A 21,900-nucleotide genomic window follows, 5' to 3' on the forward strand; every position below is an offset into this window, starting at 1 on the left:
TAATTGAACAAAGATTGTGTAAATTTTCAACTGGAAGTTGCACAATGAGATTCAAGTCATAGCTCTGTCATAGACTCGGGAAAAGAAGGTCAATTCTCTGGGCCTCAGTTGTCTGGGAAATGTCACCTGCTGCACAGCCTTCATCTGTGGCATTTCACACCACTTTCAACTCCAAAATGTTATGACTTAGAATTACGTAGGGAGTAAAATTAAACAAAATTATTTGTATTCTCTCTCCTCCATCCGTAAACAGAAATATTTGTTTGGAGGTTCTTTTTTCTTTAATTGTCTTGTGTTATGTCAAGTTAATTTAGGATTAGGTGATTGGTATTATGCCCCAAATTTCATTCCATTATACTGTCCTTCTCCATAGCCACTGTTTTATGTGTGTACCCACGTATACTGTTTTTTTTTTTTTTAAATTTATATACTGTAACTGATTTCTCAATTTTTAGCAAATTGTAATGTTTAAGTAATAAAAAGAGAGAGGGGCATATTTTAGCCACAGGTCTTTATTAGTTAAATTGTTAAATTTATTAATTAAATTATTATAGCTGTAAATTATTAAACAGCTATCTTTCTGTGTGCTATAATTGTGGCACAAAATGACTGTTAACACAAAAAGAAAAAAACCCCACAAGGCTTGAGGAAGAGTCAATATTCATCCACCTCTCTCCTCTTTTCCTCTCTCTTCCTCCTCCTTCTCTCCCTTCCCTTACTCTTTCCTATCTCCTTACCTTCAATACATTTATCTCTCAGCTATCTCATATGCAGTGGACATAGATGTGAACAAGGAAGAAAAATTTCAGGTCTTTATGGAGCTTACATTTTAAGAGTCCATTAATTCTAAGTTTAATACTTGAATTTTGTCATGGAGGTGTGGCTTTGGAAAGGTAGAGGGACATTGTGCTTTTAGAAAGAAGCACACTTACTTCCTGAATATCTGAAATGTGCCTGTTTGGATATGCGCATTGAAATGGGTTGTTAAAAATTTCCAGGCTGCTTTAAAAAATGAAATTGTGGAAAATACAAGTGAAATTTTGGTAACTCGACGTAGCACAAGCACCTCCATGGTGCCCCACTTGTCAGTGCATGATGGCTAGAACTGGCTATTCTGGACTAAAAATTATGTGACAGTATGTTATTAACCATGTGTGGTCTATTTCAACATTCTGTGAGAGCTTGCTTTATTTTAACCATCTTTTTGTTGATTCAGTTTTGTAAAGAAATTCAAAAAAGCACTGAATCTTGCTGAGATAACTGGTATTTTGACTTGAAACAGACTATCTGCCCAACAAATGTTTAGTCAGATCTTTTAGTGACAAGGTAAATAAAGCATTAAACTCCACTTAAGGGCTTGGATTGATTTTCAAGTTTGTGGGACATTATTTTCTCTATTTGAAGATTAAGAGAGGTTGCAGTAGCATTTTCTATTTAACCTGAGATATCCTTATTCTGCTCAGATCTAATCAAAGATGTTGGGTTGAACCACACAAAGTTGACAATCTTTTAAGTCAAAAATGGTTGAATATCAGCAGTTTCATATGTTTGAACCTGATACTGTGAATAGCCTGAAATGTTTCCACTTTGGGGCAGACTATTAGAGATAAAATAACAGCTGTTTACCTACAGATAAGGGTTTTACAAGTGTTCTCTAGCATGTTTGAAACATTTATAAACCAATTCTGTGAAGCAAACCTTAATTTTGAGACTGGTATATATATATAAATAAATAATAGATTTGCTTCAGAGCAAGCTGGGGGACTTATTGAAAAAAAGCCAGACTCACATGCCCAATCCCAGACATGCTGAATCAATAAATTAAAAGAAGGGTCTGGGGAGGTGTCTTTTTACCTCCTGATAATTCTGACACTAACTTGTCTTAAGAATATAATTTGGTAAGTGTGAGGGGAACAGTATGACCCAGAGTCCATTCAAAAGTAAACTAACAATCTGTGTTATAAAAGGAATTTATTTTATTCTTTTTCAACATGCTCATATCACCAGAGCTATACTCTTTCCAGAGTTTGGTGAAATGATGAATAAAGGAATGAATGAATAAGCAAGTAGCTTGAAATATAATGTAGTAGATGTGAATAGTGGGCAATTAGAAAAAATTAGACAATTGATTTTAATTCCCAACTCTGGCATTTACTCATAGTAAGATCATGGGAGTGACTTGACTTCTTGGACTTTAGTGTAGTGCCTGACACATGGTAGCTATTTGATGAATTCTGTTGAATTAAAAATAAATATATGGACTTCAATTTACTCATCTGCAAAATGGTGTTAAAAACATCTACTACTGAGGGGGAGGAGTCAAGATGGCAGAATAAGAGGATGCTGAATTCGTCTCTCCTCAGAAGTACATCAAGAGGGAGGGGATATATGTATACATATATTTGATTCACTTCATTGTACAGCAGAAACTAACACAACATTGTAAAGCAACTACATCCTAATAAAAAAAAAAAAAGAATACATCTACAAATGGAAGAATTCTCACAGAGCACCTGCTGAACATTAGCGGAAGACTTTGGACGCCTAAAAGGACAAGAAAAATCCCCTCACGACTGGGTAAGACAAAAGAAAGAAAAAAAGAAAAGAGGAATCAAAAAAGGGACCAGTACCCCTGGTGGGAAGCCAAAGGTGAGGAAAGGTTCCTGCACTCAGTAAAACCCCCTCATGGTGGGGAAATCAGCTGGGACAGAAAGGGACCTTCAGAGGATCGAAGGGGAATGCAGCAGACTGTCTGTGGAAGGCAGGACAAAGTAAGAACTGTGCATATGGTCTACAACACAGCTCTGCACGTCCCAGACCGAGTCGTGTGTCTCCTGATGCAGAGGGGAGCTGGGTGCTGGAAAGTGGGGTTTGGAGCATGGACCCAGGGAGGGGACAGCTGTTGGCTGTGAAAAGACAGTTTGAAGGGACAAGAGTAAGGAGCTCCACAACCAGGAAAATTTGCAAAAGTCTGGGACACCATGCAAGCAAGAAGTCATTGTTGAGTGGCACACAAGGGCTGGGGCCGCCATTGCAACCTCCTTCCCCACCCAACAGTTTTGGCCTCCACGGGCACTGGGAGGAGCACCCATCTGAGCAGGCTCACCTGCCCCTCAATCCAAGGCCTCCTCTGCCTGCATAGGCTCCAAGTTCCTGAGCCCTGCCCATGCCAAAGCCTCCTCGGGAATCAGCCCTGGGTGCCCCTGCCTGAGATGGGAATCTGCCAGTGCTGGCTGGGGATGAATGCTAAAGTGTGGGGTTAAGAGAGCATATCTGGGGAAAGGACCACTGTTGGCTGCACAGATACAACAGGGGACGGGAGTGAGGGGCTCTGAGGCCAGGAATGCCCCTAGAGGAAGTGTGGTCTGCCTAGGAACTGAGGTGCCACTGTTGAGTGGTGCTCAAGGGGCAGGGCCGCCACTGCCTCCACATGCCAGCCCCTGCCTCTGTGGCACTGGGAGGGACTCCCACCAGAGTGAGTGCATCCCAGTCTGTTGCAACTGCCTGTTGGTCTCTGCTGCCACGGACACTTCACACACACCTCAGTTGTGGCTGCCATACCCTCCCTGGCCTGATTGAGTAAGTGTGCTCCAATCAAGTGTGGCTTTTGCCCTCTCTTGCCTTGGCAGAGAACAGATGTCAGAGGGGGGCACACATGCAGAGGTGGGTCCAAAACCAAAGCTGAGCCTCAGTGGTGGTGTGACTAAGGAGGAGGAAATCACTCCATGCAGCTGTACAAGCCGTGGATTAAATTCCCATGATCAGCTTGGTAAATCCTGCATCTGTGGAATACCTGAATAGACAATGAGTGTTCCCACAACAGAGACCTGTCTAGCTTTAACAGCGGTGGACTTTGAGGGCAAGTACACATGGAAACTGGGCCAGGTCAGAGTCTGAGCTGTCCCTACAGAGCCCACAGAGGGTCGAGACCTACCTAGAGGTATTGGAGGGCCTCCTGGGGAGGTGGATTTTGGCTGTGACTCACTGTGGGAGCAAGGACACTGACAGCGGAGGCCCCAGGAAAATATTCTTATCACTATTATTCTTTTTTGTTTGTTTCATTTTGTTCAGTTTTTGTTGTTTTTATGTCTTATATTTTATTTTTTAATATTTAAAAATTTTTTCTATTTTTACTTTTTTGTTGTTTTGTGGTTTTTTTCCTTGTTTTTGTTCTTTTTTTTGTTTTTCCTCATTTTGTGTGTTTGTTTTATGGTTTCTTTGTCTTTTATTTAGTTTGCTTTCTTTTTTTGTTTAGTTTTTTATTTTTTGCTTTTGTTAAATTAGTCTTTGATTGTTTTCATTTTTGAGCTGTTTTGTTTGTTCTCCTGTTTTTTTGTTTTCTTTGTTTTTTTTGTCATTTCTTTGTTTTTATTTGGTTTTGTTTTTATCATTTGTCTTGGGTTTTGTCTGTCTGTTTTCTTTTTTCCTTTTTTTGTGTTGTTTTGCTGTTTGTTTTTGTTTTTGCCTTTTGTATTGGGTTCTGTTTATCTGTTTGTTTTCTTTTCCTTTTTTCTCTGGCCACACTGTGCAGCTTGTGGGCTCTTGGTTCCCCGCCAAGGGTCGGGCCTAGGCATCCAGGGTGGGAGTGCCAAGTCCAGGATGCTGGACCACCAGAGAACTCCCAGGCCCAGGAAATATTAATCGGTGTGTGCTCTCCTGGAGATATCCATCTTGACACCAAGACCCAGCTCCGCCCAACTGCATGCAGGCTCCAGTGCTGGACACCTCACACCAAACAACCAGCAGGACAGGAACACAACCTCATCCATCAGTGGACAGGCTGCCAAAAGTTGTACTAAGCTCACAGAAACCCCAAAACACACCAACTGATGTGGTCCAGTCCATCAGAAGGAAAAGACTAAGATCCATCCACCAGAGCACAGGCACCAGTCCCTCCCACCAGGAAACCTACACAAGCACCTGGACCAACTTCACCCACCAGGGAGCAGACAACAGAAGCAAGAGGAACTACAACACTGTAGCCTACCGAAAGGAGACCACAAACACAGTACATTAGACAAAATGAAATGACAGAGAAATATGTTGCAGACAAAGGAGCAAGGTAAAAACTCAGAAGACCAAATAAATGAAGAGGAAATAGGCAATCTACCTAAAAAAGAATTCAGAGTAATGATAGTAAATATGATCCAAGATCTCGGAAATAGAATGGAGGCATGGATTGAGAAGATACAAGAAATGTTTAACAAGGACTTAGAAGAACTAAAGAACAATCAGTGATGAAGAACACAATAACAGAAATGAAAAATACATTAGAGTAATAAGTAGAAGAATAACTGAGGCAGAAGATGGGCAAGTGAGCTGGAAGACAGAATGGTGAAATTCACTGCTGCAGAGCAGAATAAAGAAAAAAGAATGAAAAGAAATGAGGAGAGTCTCAGAGATCTCTGGGACAACATTAAATGCACCAACATTCGAATTATAGGGGTTCCAGAAGAAGAGAAAGATAAGGGTCTGAGAAAATATTTGAAGAGATTATAGTTGAAAACTTCCCTAACATGGGAGAGGACATAGTCACCCAAGTCCAGGAAGTGCAGAAAGTCCCATACAGGATAAACCCAAGAAGAAAAACGCCTAGATACATATTAATCAAATTAACAAAAATTAAATACAAAGAAAAAAATATTAAGAGCAGCAATGGAAAAGCAACAAATAACATACAAGAGAATCTCCAGAAGATTATCAGCAGATTTTTCAGCAGAAACTCTGCAGGCCAGATGTGAATGGCAGGATATATTTAAAGTGATGAAAAGGAAAAACTTACAATCAAGATTATTCTACCTAGCAAAGATCTCATTCAGATTTGACAGAAATCAAAAGCTTTACAGACAAGCAAAAGCTATGAGAATTCAGCACCACCAAACCAGCTTTACAATAAATGTTAAAGGAACTTCTCTAGGTGGAAAACACAAGAGAAGAAAAAGACCCACAAAAACAAACCCAAAACAATGAAGAAAATGGTAATAGGAACATACATATCGCTAATTACCTTGAATGTAAATGGATTAAGTGCTCCAACAAAAAGACACAGACTGGCTGAATGGATACAAAAACAAGACCCATATATATGCTCTCTACAAGAGACCCACTTCAGACCTAGGGACACATACAGACTGAAAGTGAGGGGATGGAAAAAGATATTCCATGCAACTGGAAATCAAAAGAAAGCTGGAGTAACCATACTCATATTAGATAAAATGGACATTAAAATAAAGAATGTTAAAAGAGACAAGGAAGGACACTACATAATGATCAAGGGATCAATACAAGAAGAAGGTATAACAATTGTAAATATTTATGCACCTAACTTAGGAGCACCTCAATACATAAAGCAAATGCTAACAGCCATAAAAGGGGAAACTGACAGTAACACAATCATAGTAAGGGACCTTAATACCCCACTTTCAACAATGGACAGATCATCCAGACAGAAAATTAATAAGGAAACACAAGCTTTAAATGACACATTAGCGCAGATGGACTTAATTTATATTTACAGGACATTCCATCCAAAAACAAAAGTATAAACTTTCTTCTCAAGTGAACATGGAACATTCTCCAGGATACATCATATCTTGGGTCACAAATCAAGCCTCAATAAATTTAAGAAAATTGAAATCATAACAAGCATCTTTTCCAACCACAACACTACGAAATTAAAATAAATTACAGAAAAAACTGTAAAAAACACAAACACATGGAAGCTAAACAATACGTTACTAAATAGCAAAGAGATCACTGAAGAACTCAAAGAGCAAGTCAAAGAATACCTAGAGACAAATGACAACGAAAACACAATGATCCAAAACCTATGGGATGCAGGAAAAGCAGTTCTAAGAGGGAAATTTATAGCAATACAATCCTACCTCAAGAAACAAGAAATATCTCAAATAAACAACCTAACCTTACACCTAAAGCAACTAAGGAAAGAAGAAGAAGAAGAACAACAACAACAACAAAAACCCCTAAAGTTAGTATAAGGAAAGAAATCATAAAGATCAGAGCAGAAATAAATGAAATGGAAACAAAGAAAACAATAGCAAAGATCAATAAAACTAAAAGCTGCTTCTTTGAGAAGACAAACAAAATTGTCTTTAGCCAGACTCATCAAGAAAAAAAGGGAGAGGACTCAAATCAATAAAATTAGAAATGAAAAAGGAGAAGTTACAACTGACACTGCAGAAATACAAAGCATCATAAGAAACTACTACAAGCAACTATATGCCAATAAAATGGACAACATGGAAGAAATGGACAAATTCTTAGAAAAGTACAGCCTTCCAAGACTGAACCAGGAAGAAATAGAAAAGATGAATAGACCAATCACAGGTAATGAAATTGAAACTGTGATGAAATCTTCCAACAAATAAAGGTCCAGGACCAGATGGCTTCACAGGCAAATTCTATTAAACTTTTAGAGAAGAGCTTACACGCATCCTTCTCAAACTCTTCCAAAAAGTCACAGAGGGAGGAACACTCCCAAGCTCATTCTATAAGGCTGCCATCACCCTGATACCAAAACCAGACAAAGATGTCACAAAAAAGAAAATTACAGGCCAATATCACTGATGAACATAGATGCAAAAATCCTCAACAAAATGCTAGCAAACAGAATCCAACAACACATTAAAAGGATCATGCACCATGATCAAGTGGGGTTTATCCCAGGGATGCAAGGATTCTTCAATATATGCAAATCAAATCAATGTGATACACCATATTAACAAATTGAAGAATAAAAACCATATGATCGTCTCAGTAGATGCAGAAAAAGCTTTTGACAAAATTCAACACCCATTTATGATAAAAACTCTCCAGAAAGTGAGCATAGAGGGAAACCACCTCAACATAATAAAGGCCATATACAACAAACCCACAGCAAACATCATTCTCAATGGTGAAAAACTGAACCCGTTTCCACTAAGATCAGGAACAAACAAGGGTGTCCACTCTTGCCACTATTATTCAACATAGTTCTGGAAGTCCTAGCCACAGCAATCAGAGAAGAAAAAGAAATAAAAGGAATACAAATTGGAAAAGAAGAAGTAAAACAGTCACTGTTTGCAGATGACATGATAGTATACATAGAGAATGCTAAAGATGCCACCAGAAAACTACTAGAGCTATTCAATGAATTTAGTAAAGTTGCAGGATACAAAATTAATACACAGTAATGCCTTGCATTCCTATACACTAACAACAAAAGATCAGAAAGAGAAATTAAGGAAACACTCCCATTTACCACTGCAACAAAAAGAATAAAATACCTAGGAATAAACCTACCTAAGGAGGCAAAAGACCTGTATGCAGAAAACTATAAGACACTGATGGAAGAAATTAAAGATGATACAAACAGATGGAGAGATATACCATGTTCTTGGATTGGAAGAATCAATGCTGTGAAAATGACTATACTACCCAAAGCAATCTACAGGTTCAGTGCAATCCCTATCAAATTACCAATGGCATTTTTCACAGAAGTAGAACATAAAATTTTATTATTTGTTTGGAAACACAAAAAACCCTGAATAGCCAAAGCAATCTTGAGAAAGAAAAACGGAGCTGGAGGAATCAGACTCCCTGACTTCAGACTATACTAAAAAGCTACTGTAATCAAGACAGTATGGTACTGGCACAAAATCAGAAATATAGATCAGTGGAACCCACCACCTATGGTCACCCAATCTATGACAAAGGAGGCAAGAATATACAATGGAGAAAAGACAGTCTCTTCCATAAGAGGTGCTGGGAAAACTGGACAGCTACATATAAAAGAATGCAACACCATACACAAAAATAAACTCAAAATGGATTAAAGACCTAGATGTAAGGCCAGACACTGTAAAACTCTTAGAGGAAAAATAGGCAGAGCACTTTTTGACATAAATCACAGCAAGATCTTTTGTGACCCACCTCCTAGAGTAATGAAAATAAAAAACAAACATAAACTAATGAGACCTAATGAAAGTTAAAACCTTTTGCACAGCAAAGGAAACCATAAGCAAGATGAAAAGACACCCCTCAGAATGGGAGACAATATTTGCAAATGAAGCAACTGACAAGGGATTAATCTCCAATGTATAGAAAAAGCTCATGCAGCTCAATATCAAAAAAACAAACAATCCAATCAAAAAATCGGCAGAAGACCTAAATAGACATTTCTCCAAAGAAGACATACAGATGGCCAAGAGATACATGATAAGTTGCTCAACATCACTAATCATTAGAGAAATGAAAATCAAAACTACAATAAGGTATCATCTCACGCCAGTCAGAATGGCCATCATCAAAAATACCTACAAACAGTAAATGTTGGAGAGGGTGTGGAGAAAAGGGAGCCCTCTTACACTGTTGGTGGGAATGTAAATTGATATAGCCACTGCGGAGAACAGTATCGTTCCTTAAACAACTAAAAATAGAACTACCATATGACCCAGCAATCCCACTACTGGGCATATACCCAGAGAAAACCATAATTCAAAAAGACACATGCACCACAGTGTTCATTGCAGCACTATTTACAATAGCCAGGTCATGGAAGCAACCTAAATGTCCATCAACAGAGCAATGGATAAAGAAGATGTGGTATGTATATACAATGGAATATTACTCAGTCATAAAAGGGAATGAAATTGGGTCATTTGTAGAGATGTGGATGGACCCAGAGACTGTCATATAGAGTGAAGTAAGTCAGAAAGAGAAAACAAATATGGCATATTAATGCATATTTGTGGAATCTAGAAAAATGGTATTGATGATCATATTTGCAAAGCAGTAATAGAGACAGAGACGTAGAGAGCAAAGGTATGGATACCAAGGGGGAAACAGGGGGTGAGATGAATTGGGAGATTGGAATTGACATATATACACTACTACACATAAAATAGATAACTAATGGGAACCTACTGTATAGCACAGGAAACTCTATTTGGTGCTCTGTGTGACCTTAATGGGAAGGAAATCCAAAAAAGAGGGGATATATGTATTCGTATGGCTGATTCACTTTGCCATACAGCAGAAACTGACACAGCAGCGTAAACCAACTATACTCCAGTTAAAAAAAAAAAGATGAAAGGAAGGCAAGCATAAATCTCAGGGGAAAGCTTGTAGATGGAACAGCTTGTGCAAAGGTCCTGGGGTAAGGGTGTGACCAGCCTGTGTTTGAGGAACAGTGAGGAGGCATTATAAGCTGAATTGAATGAGGACAGGGGAGAATAATGGGGGATGAAGGCAGAAAAATAATGAGGGGTCTTGTAGGTCAATGGACAGACTTAAGCTTTTAATCTTTGAGGGTTTGAGCAGCAGAATGGTATGATTTATAGCCAGTATCCAGTTGGTATCACTCTGGCTGCTCTGTTGAAAATAGACTGAAAGACAGTTAAAGATGAAGGAAGAAGACCCCTTGGATATCTATTGGCATTATCCAGGCCATAGTGCCTTGAGTCATGGATGGTAGCTGTGGAGGTGATGGAACATGGTCAGAATTTGGATGTATTTTTAAGGCAGAGCCAGTAGGATTTGCTGATCGATTGTATATAGGGATGTGAAGAAAAGAAAGGAATCAATCATGTCCTCAAGGTCTTTACTCACAGCCACTTGCACAGTTAGAATTGCCTTTCCCAAGATGGAGAAGACTGAGAAAGGGACAAGTTACAGCAGGGAGAAATATCAAGAGCCCAGTTTTGGACATGCTATCTTTGAGTTGCTTATTAAAATCCAAGTTGAAATGTTGAACAAGCACTTGGAATAGAGTTCAACTGACAGTGCTGGAAACATAAATTTTGGCTTCATCAACATGTAGATAGTATTTGAAGCCATGAGTCTGGATGGCATCTCCAAGGGCCTGAGACAGCTAGAGAGAAGAGGCCAGGAACTAAGTCCTGCATTCCTCCACTTGGAGGTTGAACCTCTGCTATGGTTGTGGTACATTTGGATTTCAGCAAAACAGTCATCAGTCTCCCATTCAAAGAACACTGGTATCAAGTTGACTTCACCAGTGACACAACTGGACTCAACAGTACATTAAAAAATTATTATCCAGCAACATGGATGGACCTAGAAATTATCATACTAAGTGAAGTATGTCAGACAGAAGTAAGTCAGAAAAAGCCAAATGTTATATGATGTTGCTTATATGCAGAATCTAAAAAAAACAACAGTACAAATGAACTTATTTACAAAACAGAAACAGATTCACAGACTTCGAAAACAAACTTATGGTTGCCAAAGGGGAAAGGTGGGGGGGGGGGGATAAATTAGGAGTTTGTGATTAAGAGATACACACTACTATAAATAAAATAGATAACCAACAAGGTCCTACCATACAGCACAAGGAACTATATTCAATATGTTGTAGTAACCTATAATGGAAAAGAATCCGAAAAAGAATATATACATGTGTATATGTGTATATACATACATATATATATGTATAACTGAATCACTTTGCCGTACACCTGAAACTAACACAATATTGTAAATCAACTATACTTCAATTTAAAAAATAAAAATAAAGCAAAAAAAAAAAAAATCCACTACTACCTTTTAGGGTTCTTTTGAAGATAAATGAAATGCTTGGAAAGATTATCTGTATAGTGCTATAAGTTCTTATATTTACATAAATGTATGAATGGATTAATAAATAAAAAAATATGAGGGGCACTATGGTAAAAACAGGAGGAGCCATAAAATGGTTCCCTCCAGTGTTGGTGCCATTGGTTCTGGTGTTGGTACCTCTGTCTATTCTTTTCACCTCTCCCCTCAGGTTCTGTGATTCATGGCTCAGTCTCCCCATTCATCTCTTTCAAAAGAACAAATCCTACTTAGAGTGGTGGTTGTAATGAGGAACAGATACCATTTTAAAAGACACTTGTAAGTGTCTAAAAATGCCTAATAGAAAATGTCTATCCCCTAAATCATTTAAGAGTTGGAATACATATCTAGGAGATTTTACAAGCAAATAATAAAAGAAATAGGAACAGATGAGGAAAAATTAATGGATGAAGATGCATTTTTATATACTGAAAGAGTTCCATTAGTTTCTGGCAAGATTAGTGGAAAAAGTCCAATACTTAGAGTATAAAAAAATTGTAAATTTCCAGAGAGAAAACAAAAGAAAGATCAACTTACATGTAATTTTTCCTATGTAACAATAGAAATTAGAAGATAGTGGAATAACATCCACCAACTCTGAAGAAAAGAAGACAATGTTCCAAGATTCCTTTATCCAGCCATGATGTTCTTTATCTTTATTGCTCAGTGAAAAGGTAGGCATTTGTAGATACATAAGGATTTAGGGTATGTACTTTGCATGTATCCTCCCTGAAGAAAATACTAAAAATATGGTTATTGAATGAGAACAGGATCTCAAGGAAGGGAAGATGAAAGAAGAGGAAACAGTAATGAGTATATGGGATGGATATATACATATACATATATATATATATATATATATATATATATACACACACACACACGTACATATACACACATATATAGAAATACATATATAAAATATAATGCAAATATAAAATACAGATTATGAACTTGGAATTTATAAGTGTTATGTGAGGAATTGTTAATTGGGAAGACAAGAACCTGAATAAATTACAAATGAACATATATAATATATAAATGAATACAAAACAATCCCTAGGAATCCTAGGAATAACTTGAAATACAAAGATTTTGAACTACCTCAATAAAACTGAGGTTTTGGAGCCCTGTGATGATAGTGTTGGGAAAGACAAGCAAATATGTTTTCAAGGAGATCTTTGGAATGGGATGTGGGGAATAGGTAAATAAAACATCCTTTGGGAGGCTACAGATATTACTTCAAGTGTTAAAAGAAAAACATATGTTTAATTATGCTTGTTAACTAGAGAAAGGTAACTACCAGCAGAATTTAAACGTTTAGTAGAACTTCCAAAATAACCAAAAGGACAAAAAGGAGTAAACAGAAATATGACTGGAAAAAACAAAAGTAAAGAAATAGGAAACCAGCGACAAAGTTGAGTATGAAAAATTAAAGATGGAAGAAATACCATCAAATATTTCAGGGGAGATACTAAATATAAGTTGGCTGAATTTCTCTAGCAAAGACCCTAGACTGTCAGATCACATTTAAAAAGGAACATTTTGTGGCATGTGATTTATAAGAAATACACCTAAAATAATGAGAAAAAAGTTAAAGAGAACACAACCATAAACATAGCCAAATGCACGCAAAAAAGAAGCATTATTATACATATTATCTCTATAACTTTTGAAGTGGGATATAACCACAAAAAAGTAAGTCTGTTTAAATCTGTGTTAGAAATCCTATTCATTTGATATTAAAAACTCTCTCTTTCTCCTTGCATGATTGCTGGAATTGGTGTTAAGTTTCAGGAAAGAATAAAAAGAACAGGAACCATTTCTTTACCTTTTTGTAGGAGGCTTGAATGGCTTGTTTGAAGGCAGAATTATGGGTGCTGCTTTGCTTTCTCTCTGAGGAATAAAAAATTGGTACATGAAAAGAGCTCTTCTCTTGGCCGAAAGCTGAACCTTGTTGATCTTTATTAACTTCAAGAGAAATTAAATCCTCGTAGAAACCTGTTTCCAAATCATCTTCTTCAGTTTGTACCTGGAGAAAAATCCATATGAAGTAAGACGTAATTTAGGAAATATTGGAGTTACTCGTGAACACTTAATGCAATGATCATTCATTCATGTATGCATTCAGTAAATGGTTTGTTGAGGACCCATCTTGCTAGAGAAGGAGGTATAGTGTTATTCCCTGTCTTCAGGGAGTCAAAGTTTATTGAGGAAGAAAGATAATCACAGATACTTAATTCAATGTGGGTAGTGTTGTGTTGCCAAGGGGAGTGTCACAAATAACTATAAAACTCAGAGAGGCAATACCAGGGAAACCTCTATCAAGGAAATGACTCCATAACTGAGATTTAGTGAGGTGATAAGAATAGAGAGTTATTTTTAGTCTGCCTGTGAACTTGATGCCATTTGCAAGCTAATGGAAGGTATCTTTCAGAAAAATGAGGCCTAGAAAAGGGGAGGGCAGATCCTGTCCTACCCTGCTCAGGCTCCATCACCAACCCTTTAGTCTTATTCATAGGTTGGGCATTAGCACTCCACTGGCCAAGTCTGCAAGACAGAGGACAAATAATCAAATAATCCATTGGTTTTGCCGGGTGGGTGGTTATCAGTTTTCACCTGACTGGGTCTGGGTAGAAGAAAAAAAACAGCCAGTGGGACTTGAATTATGAGTGGAGCAGGTATTTGCCAAGTCCAAGGTAAATCCTTGTTATGGTTTTGCTGGTAAGAAGAGAACAATGGACAAATTTTTTAAAGTTGCAAAGTAAATTGATTGAAGAGTACTTCTTTATGTTAAAAATGCTTGTCTGTACATCTGAAACTAACACAACATTATAAATCAACTATACTCCAATAAAAAAAAAAATGCTTGTCTGGTTTGCAATGGAAAAATCTCTTGTTTTAAAATATTCAGTATTAAAATGCACTGTGAGGCAAACCACCTGTCACAATTAAATAGCTCGCACAATTAGTCAAGAGAAGAAATAACCCAGCTGCAAAAGAATCTTGCTCAACAGTAAAATACAGTCAAAAGTTCAGTGTTCCTTTGAGACATTGCAGTGCCTGCTAGTTAGCATTTAAAATGTCCACAAATGAAGCTCATCTGTTAACAACAAAGCAGCACAACCATATTTAAATGTAGTTGTTGACATTTCTTTACCATTTGCCTAAAAAAACTCAGACTACAAATATTTTATTTTATAAATTAACTCTCACACAAGAAAAGATGTGTCAGCCTAAAGAAAACAATATTTGCACGTAAGGTAGGGGCATTGGGTATCCTGGGCAGAAGCTCAGAGAAAATCTGACCACCTATATTGGCTTGGTGGGAAGGCAGTTTTATAGATGAGCAGTGCTGAAAAATTAGATTGAACTGGGAAACTGGGGCCTGGCCTTGTATGCCCTGCTAAAGCATCCGAGTTGACTTCTAAATACAAGATTTTGCATCTGATAAGTTCTTTAAAAATATTATTTGAGTGATTGAAAAATTGAGAATGTTTGTCATCACATTTGTTTTGCAAAGATCATGTTAACTACAGATAAATAAGTAGAGGCAAGGAGAGCAGTTTAAAAAACTGTTGCAATCAGCCAAGTGATTCAGGAGAATGGCCAGGCATAGGGGAATGGTGGTTGGGTAGAGAGAAAGTGGTGGATTTGAAAGATATTTAGGAGGTAAGTCAACAGAAGTTTTTGACCAAGTAAATGTGTATGTGTGTGTGTGTGAGAGAGAGAAAGAGAGAAAGAGAGAGAGAGAGAGAATGAATGAATGAATGAATGGGAATGCTGTTCCATGAATGGGAATATGGAAAGCCAAGACAACATTTGAAAGGAGGAAGATGAGTTCTTTTCGTGAGGTGTAAGGAACAGCTGGTGGGCTCTGATTAGCTCCATCTTCCTAGCTTTTCCCAGGAAGAGATGTTAAGCAAACTCTGGGGAAAAGGTTTAATCCTCATTTTACATCTTATTCCTAGCCCATCCTGACTACCTGTGGATCCTGTGGGCTGATGACCTCCTGGGGCTCGATATGTGCTGACACTTTCACTTTTGTGTTTGAAGAAAGGAGCTGGGTTTGTAGGGAGGGGCAGAAGAGAGTTAAGAGAGACTTGGGGAATGGAGGGGACAGAGGGACACCTAGTTTCTGTGGTGTGAGGGTTAGAGACAGAACCTGAAGTTGTGAATTTCACAAGGGATTTAGGGAGGCTTTGGGGGCATTGCAGATCTACGAAGGCTTGAGGCTTTGGGATATAGCAAGAGACCTTGTCTAGGTAGGTCAGTATATTGGTAAGACTCAAAAGTCTAGTGGTAACTGCACTCTGTAGTTTGCTGGTGACAGCAAGTGCTTTAGCGTACACCTGGTAGCGAGCAGCAGCTCCAAAGAAACGAGAGGAGGATTCCTGAGACACTGATACAACTCTGGGGACTGGTGCAGGGATCTTATGGTATTTAGCTCTGTATCTTATGGTATTTAGCTCTGTATTTAGTGTTCGGAAGATCCCTGAGGGGCAGAATTCTTCCTATGGTCTTCCGTTCTGACTTGCTGCCCAATTGCCTTCCTTTCAGGAGCCCCCTCTAATCTTTGTGTGCCAGCCAGCCCATGATTTCATCTGTCTCAATAAGCTCCGATACTGTAGAAGAAAGGAAGTCAGATGCCTGCTGAATTTCTCTTCCTCTACTGTTTTCAGTAAGGAATAGCTTAGATTTGCACAGCTGCCTGTTAACGGTATGAACAAAGTAATAAAGAGATCAGTGGAAAGTAAACCAATAGCTGTGACCTTGGGTCTGGTCTTTTCCAAATCTTTGTTTGAAGAAATATCACCAAGACCTTCCTCAGCAATTGAATATTATCTAAAGTTCAATGACGTATAGTTAGAGGTTAGCTCAGGCAGCTTCTTAAGGTTGGGCAAGTTTCAGAACTACATGGATAACGAAATGAGTCTACTTTCTTCTGAATGAGGATTTTTCAGGCTGTATTTCCTGATGTAACTTGTCATGCACGCTTGGGTTACTAAATTATATGGGTGGATCCAACATTCTGCTAGTAAATGTTTAACAACCAATTCTCTGAGAGGGAAAAAAAATCTGTGACTTACTACAGCGTTTGCCTTTTCTTGTGGCATAAATATTCCTACTATAGCTGATTTCAAGCTACCTATATGACACCCCTGCATTCAAACTTGGGAAGAGATGCACAGTAGCAAATTATTAATATTTTTTGGTGGGACAATTAATGGTTTATAACGTTTAGCAAAGACTGACAGTTGGCTTTGATGGTTAAGTGTTGTGTCCTGCAAATTATTATATAGTATTTTTAAGATACAATAGATGTAAGCAACCTCAAGGGCATAGAGAATGGTCAAATGTGGCAAAGTAATTGAGAAGTGATACATTTTGAGTAATTATCACCTGTGTTTTTAATATCTTTATTTAATTGTCAGGTTATATATTTAATATTTAATAATGGCTGTGTTTAATAATCAACTTGCAAAAATCCTGAAAATTTAACAGTTGGCTTTTTTAAGCTGGAAGAGCTGGCTCTGGCACACCATTGGTGAACTTCACAGGTGATACCTTTTAAATGATAGTTTAGGAAAGGTACTCGGACCTGGCACTCATTGCAGAGTCGTTAATATCTCTCTTGATATTACTATCAACGTCTCATCTGGCACAGGCAGCCCTGGACTTGGAGCCAGGAGCCAGCAGTTCTAATTCCACTGTGCCATTTACTTGCTGCATTACTCTGAGAAAGTTTCTAACTTCAATGATCCTAAATCTCCTGTAAGTAAGATGAACATAAAATAAATTTCTCTTTCTGGGAAGGTTGTTATGGCACTTGAGTAAAACAACATATGCGAGTACTTTGAAAACCATAGGTATCATATAAGTGTAAAGTGTTACCTAAGCCCATATTTGCTCTCTTGTGCTGAGCTTAACATTTGTTACTTGTAAAACTGTATAAAAGGGATGCTTGCAGAGAATATAGGCAGTATGTTTCTTTGGAAATTATTGTGTTTTGAAAGTAAGCTTATGGATTGGTTGTTTAGGAGTTAGAAAGCATCCTCCAACATAATGATATTATATGTAAATGTTTGGGTTTTAGCTCTGTCTACAAAGCCTACTCAATACATCTTAAGAATAGAATACATCTTCTATCATTGACAGACTTTTTGATGTCATTTTTTCTTTGGAAAAAGGTCTCTTCTGAGTTCCTATTCAGCATACCAGCAAGACCTTTTCTACCTCCCTTGGTAGTGGTGGACCCTCTGGGGTTAACATCTTCTGGATCTGTGGGGAGATAGTGAGTATTCTCTTTACCTGGTCAGAGTCACATATTACTCTTGTCGCATCTACCTCCAGGCAGGGACGGGACTTCTCAGGGTAAGTCTCCCCAAAGGTGTTTGAATTTGGCAGTTGGACCCCAAGGACATTTCCCCACACCCATTAACATATATTAGATGGTTTTTAAATTGAGTTTGTCAAATTGGAAAATGCCTGTATTTATATGAATATAAAAGTTTTTTTTTTTGAAGGGATTGAATGAATTTTGCTGAACGCATAGCATCTGTAAAGTGGTCTCAGAAATCATTAGATTTTCTGAAATTCTCTCTAGTATGTCAAATTTGTATGCATGGATGTAGCCATTAAAGTCATGTCTTTCCTGTTTCTTTTATCATAAATTAAAAGAAACAAATTGTTTAGTTCAGCAAGTATGGAGTACTTGTCATGTGTAAGGCACTGGGCTAGATTCTGAGAATATATAGTATGCTGCTTGTTACCGCTCAGGAAAACAAACAGAAAACCAAACCAACTAATAAAATGGGGTGGAAAGTAAGCAGAACTACCCACGTTATACTTAAATTCATCTTAATTTTTTTTTTTTTAGAAGCCAGGCACTCTGTTATGTCTAAATTTTGTGGTTATCTGAGAGAACTAACTATGGTAGAAGAAAATTCTGAATAAACCAAGTCATTTATCTGAGTGGGGACATGTTACAGATATTTGTTCACGGGAGAAAGCATGGACTCTGGAATTTGGAAAAGTTGTGCTTAAATCTCTAATCCACTACTTACTAGCTGTTTAACTTTGGACAAATTAGTTTCCCTATTTTCCATCTGTAAATTGATGATAATAACGCTGACCTCACTGGGTTGTGGAAGGATTAAACACCAACACGTAAAAGGTGATGAAAAATGTTCATTACCTTTTTATTCTGTCCCTTCCTTCATGACCCATTTTTCATTGGAAATTTAGCTTATAATCACCATTGGCGTTTGGGGTGCCCCATGATAAGCTGTCGTACCTCGAAGTTGACATTTTCCAGATTGGCCGGGAAACGGTATGGATTACTTGCTCTACTGCTTTTGACAGTTTTACATATTCCTCCAGTGAAAGAGTTATCCAGGACTTCTCCTCTGGACTCTCCTGCCAGAAAGTGAAACCTAAAAACAAAGTAATTTTTAAGAATTCAATAGATGTAGAGCAATCTTTAAAATTTACTGTATATGAAAGAAATTCTTCTCTTAGACATTTTTGACTCATGACAAATGGCTTGAAGGAAAGCCCATTTTTTGTAGTTTATGGTGAGGTACCCAAAAAGGGCTGGAAGCCAAACTCAGCCCCTCTGGCTCTGTTAGGTTCTCCCTATTCCACTTATTTAATTGTTCTAGGCTGTCATCATGACATAAAATTTGAGTTTATAATTATTTCATGAGTTACAGAACAAGTACAAACTTTGGAAGTAGATTATGAAATAAATTATTACATAATTAATGCCAATCTGGGTTCACTTCCTTCAGTATGATACAGTAAAAGAATTCTTATAGAGAGCTAATAATGAAATAGTAATAGCAATATTTTAATAGAATTGTAATCATATTATTGTTTTTATTAATAACTATAATGATATTTAAAATTTGTTTACCAAATGCTTACATAATATTTACTATAAGTCTAGTACTGTTTGATCTGTATTTAATATTAATATTATATTTACTTAATATTTATGATAACCATGTGATATAGATATAATTATTATACCCATTTTACAAATGAGGAAATTGAAGCATGGAGAGACTAATTAGCTTAGTACAAATCAAGTATTTAAGAAATTGTTTTGTGGTAGATGAAAACTTTTCCAGAATGTGAATTGTTTTCCAAGTTCTTATAGATATTAATATGTATTCTGTGAAAAAAAAAGTTTTGTGTCAAAAATTTGATAATGCTGTTATATAAACATAAAAGTTGTATGTTACTTCTTTCCCCCTTTCTTAAAAACTCTTTTATTTTTCATCTTCTTCATTAATTTTATCATGATGATGTATACATTGTAAAAACTTGTAAATATTGTTGGAAGGACATTCAAATACATTTTTGTCTTTTAATTTCTTCCATTGCTTTATATTTAGAAATTCTTCCCCTAATGTAAAACACAATAAATATTTTTAAACTGTAGCTGTGAAAAAAAAAAATTGATAATGCTGGATTACATAAGATGAGATAATAGAAAATATATATACTGGTCTCTGCCCCCCATTTCCTGGACCAAAGCTCTCAAAACCCTTGTAATTTCCTGAATGATGAGAACACTGACAGCATCTTTTGTTCTATATTTGTTCTTTGACCCCAGGTTTTGACACAGAGCTCCTAAATCCCTTGGAATTTCTTGTGTGACAGCAGTGTCTTTTGTTCCAGTGAGGTGACTCTTGGTGGGCTCCTGGATGGGGGCTGGCCACCAGAAAGATCATGCCATGATTCAAGGCTTGGAATTTTTTGCCCTACCCTCCATTCTCCAGAGAGGGGAAAGAAGCTAGAAATAGGAGTAATGATCTATCACACGTATGTAATGAAGCCGCCATAAAAATCCCCAAAGTATGGGGTTCAGAGAGCTTCTGGGTTGGTGAGCATATGGAGGTGTGGGGGAGTGGTACCTAACCAGGGCATGGAAGCTCATTCCCCTTCCCACATCCTTGCCCTACCCATCTCTCCCAAAAGGATGTTCATCTGTATCCTTTATCATATCCTTTTGTAGTAAACTGGTAAATATAAGTAAGTTATTTTACTGATTTCTGTGAGCAGCTCTTGCAAATTAATCAAACCCAAGGATGAGTTCTTGGAAATCTTCGATGTGTCAGAGGCACAGGTGAGACCTGAAATTGCAATTGGCATCTGACATTGTAGGGGGGCAAGGGCAGTTTTGCAGGACTGAGCCCTTAACCTATGGGATCTGACACTATCTCTAAGTAGATTGGGTCAAAATTCAGTTAAACTGTAGGGCTCCTGGCTGGTGGCACAGAGAATTGCTTGGTGGGGGGACACCTACCCCACATCTGGCATCAGAAGTGTTGTGAGTGTGGCAGTAGTGTGAGAATAAATGAGGTACACAGCAGGAGGGCCCATATGTGAATCAGATCTCAATAAAGCTGTTTAAAAAAAAAAGAGTGATTTCTGTGGGTTCTGTGACTTGTAACTCTTAGTCAAATTCTCACCCATATTTGAATTTGTATCAATGGGTATTTGAGAGAGGAAGTAAGAGGAGCTGGTCTGGAAAGAACTTTCCAAAGTACTTAAATTAGCATGACAAACACACGTATTTAAGACTCTTTCATTTTCTGAGTTAAGAGGGATCAATGAGGAAAAAAGAATTGTTTACCTTTAACTGCCTTATACCATGTACTATAAATTTGTCACAAACAAGAAAGGGCTTGAGAAAAATGGTTCCCAGGTCATGAGGAATCTATGAAGGTAGCAGCTGCTTGCAGAGAGCCTGAAGATAGGATTTTTGTGGAGGTGACTCTGTCAGGGCACGTCTGAGGAAAGTTTTAGGAGTGAAGCCAACTCTGCAGCAATTTTGAGCTCTATTCTTTCTCCTCCCCTCTGTGGCATTTAAGTTGACTTTAAATATTTTGGTGTTTCAAATACATCGTGGCTTTTAATATTTTAGGTTTCTAAAGTATTTTATCTAATTTTTCTTTAATGTTATATTTTGTAACTTTTTGAATTTAATTAAAATTTTCATATATACAGATACATAAATATGCACGTGTGTTCATGTATTATACGTGTGTGTGTGTGTGTGTGTGTGTGTGTGTGTGTATGTGTACGTGTTTGTAATTTGGCTGAGCCTGAGAAAAAACAAACAGCATACTACTGTCGCCTGATTCTTGCTTCAGATTTCAGACCTTGTGACTGATGTTGACAAAGTAACAATGTTGGTATGTCTTATTAAATTCTTTCTTGGAGAGATGCCATTTAAAAAGAGGGACAGCCACCCCGGAAACTTCTTTTTTTGGGTAG

The 21,900-nt window shown here is 37.5% G+C and overlaps 1 protein-coding gene across 1 annotated transcript in view; it reads right to left on the reverse strand.

Annotated features, from left to right (window-relative positions):
* The window catches only part of C6 (complement C6), a 79,813-nt gene that overhangs the window by 42,512 nt on the left and 15,401 nt on the right, over nt 1-21,900 (reverse strand). The window contains exons 6-7 of the mRNA XM_082379623.1: nt 18,908-19,046; nt 13,418-13,642 (exon numbers count right to left, since the gene is read on the reverse strand). Coding sequence (XP_082235749.1) covers nt 13,418-13,642; nt 18,908-19,046 — 364 coding nt within the window. The remainder of the gene's footprint in view (nt 1-13,417; nt 13,643-18,907; nt 19,047-21,900) is intronic.

The sequence above is a fragment of the Balaenoptera borealis genome (assembly GCF_965194805.1).
Source record: "Balaenoptera borealis genome assembly, chromosome: 2".
NCBI lineage: Eukaryota > Metazoa > Chordata > Mammalia > Artiodactyla > Balaenopteridae > Balaenoptera > Balaenoptera borealis.